This window comes from Ornithodoros turicata, unplaced genomic scaffold (genome assembly GCF_037126465.1).
Source record: "Ornithodoros turicata isolate Travis unplaced genomic scaffold, ASM3712646v1 ctg00001206.1, whole genome shotgun sequence".
Lineage (NCBI taxonomy): Eukaryota > Metazoa > Arthropoda > Arachnida > Ixodida > Argasidae > Ornithodoros > Ornithodoros turicata.
The window spans coordinates 63607-65205 of record NW_026999502.1 but is presented as its reverse complement, the minus strand read 5'-3'; the positions used below and the strand labels follow the sequence as shown (position 1 = coordinate 65205).

At 45.7% G+C, this 1599-nt stretch overlaps 1 protein-coding gene across 1 annotated transcript; it reads right to left on the bottom strand.

Annotated features, from left to right (window-relative positions):
* Window positions 1–301: 301 nt before the first annotated feature.
* LOC135376664 (uncharacterized) lies at window positions 302–1369 on the bottom strand. The gene has a single exon (XM_064609169.1). The coding sequence runs from the start codon at window positions 1367–1369 to the stop codon at window positions 302–304; it is 1068 nt and encodes a 355-aa protein (XP_064465239.1).
* Window positions 1370–1599: the final 230 nt, after the last annotated feature.

The window sequence follows — 1599 nt, the reverse complement described above, 5'->3', positions numbered from 1 at the left end:
GTAGGGAGGGTTTTTGGTGTAAGGATAGCAACACCTCCAGATGTACGTGTTGCATCAACCCGATCGTTTCGGAACAGGTTCCATCTCCGGAGTGTATGTATCTGTTGTGGTTTAAGATAAGTTTCTTGTAGTGCAAAACAGAGTGTATCATACCTGTCCGAAAGATCATTGACATCATCAAGATTAGTGAGAAGCCCTCGACAGTTCCACTGAAGGATCGCCATAGTATAGAAAATGAAAAAGGTGTGCACAAGAGGCGTCTTCGTCATTGGAAAGAGTGTACTGTGTAAAGAACCTTTCATTATTTCTTCTTTGGGGGCATTATGGGCTGCCTCGGAGTTTTCTTCCGAGCAGCCGCAAGTTCCTTAGGTGATATATCGGGGAGTGAGCCGCTCCCAGACATACTGCTCTTAGGCTTCCTTTGTGTTTGTGAGCTCACGCTCGTAAAAGAGCCTTGTGAGCTCGTGTCTTCATCGCATTCCATGGAGCTTGCCTCCACAGTTTGCGATGACGAAGGCGGCGTCTGTGAAAATGACGCCACGGAAGAGGATTGCGAAACTTTTGTTACTGTTACGGGAGGTGGTGTTTGAGAAAGAGGTGTATGTGTTTCTTCACTTTGTGTTGACTTTTCTGTCTGTGTTGCACATGAAATCATCCTTGGTTTCTCTTTAACGACAGATGAAAAGGATTTCTGGAAGAGGACGGGAGATGCCTTCTTCCTGGCTTCTGGATAGCTTAGTTTCTGTGTAACTTTGATGTGCATAACCTCTTTCTCAAACTTCCACTTTGGGCAAGACCTAGAGTACGAAGGGTGGTCACCTGAGCAGTTAACGCAGTGATCAGGCCCTCCGCACTCTTTGGAGTTGTGGTCCTGTTTGCTGCAGCGAGCACAGCATGCAGACCCTCTGCACGCATCGGAAGGATGGCCAAAGCGGTTACATTTAAAACATCTAAGTGGGTTAGGAATATATGGCCGCACTTCTGCAGTCAGATATCCTACCTTCAGTCTTTCTGGTAGAGTCGGGCAGTCGAACGTGAGAATTGTGTTGCGTGTCGTTATATATTCATTGTTTTTCCTGATTTTTATTTTCTTTACATCAATCACCTTCTGGTTTTTTAGATTTTCCAGAATCTCTTCTGAAGGAACATCGATGAGTTCTACTAGCGACACCACACCACGGCAAGTATTAAGAGTCCTGTACAAGGTTGATGTTATGTTGACTCCGAGCATTTGCTGGGTATTCAGTATGAGCTCACAGTCTGTTTCCGAGGTGCATTTCAGAAGCAAGTCACCCGATCTAAGGCGCTTAATTTCGGTCACATTCTTTGACAGGGATGCCACCGCCTTCTCAATGAAGAACAGCGACATTCTTCCTAGTGGAGTGTTTTTCTCAGTATCAGTGCTCACACTACTGACAACTATGTACTTAGTTTGGAAGGTGTCGAACACCTGTTTGAAAACTTCGGTCCGCGGACGCTTTCCGCCCGCGATCAAGGAAGGAGAAGAATGTTTTACCATAAGAGGTTAAGGAAATGAATGTTCCCATTGGTCACCCACACTTCACATTCATACATGTGGGAAGGTCCCGGAGTTTTAAG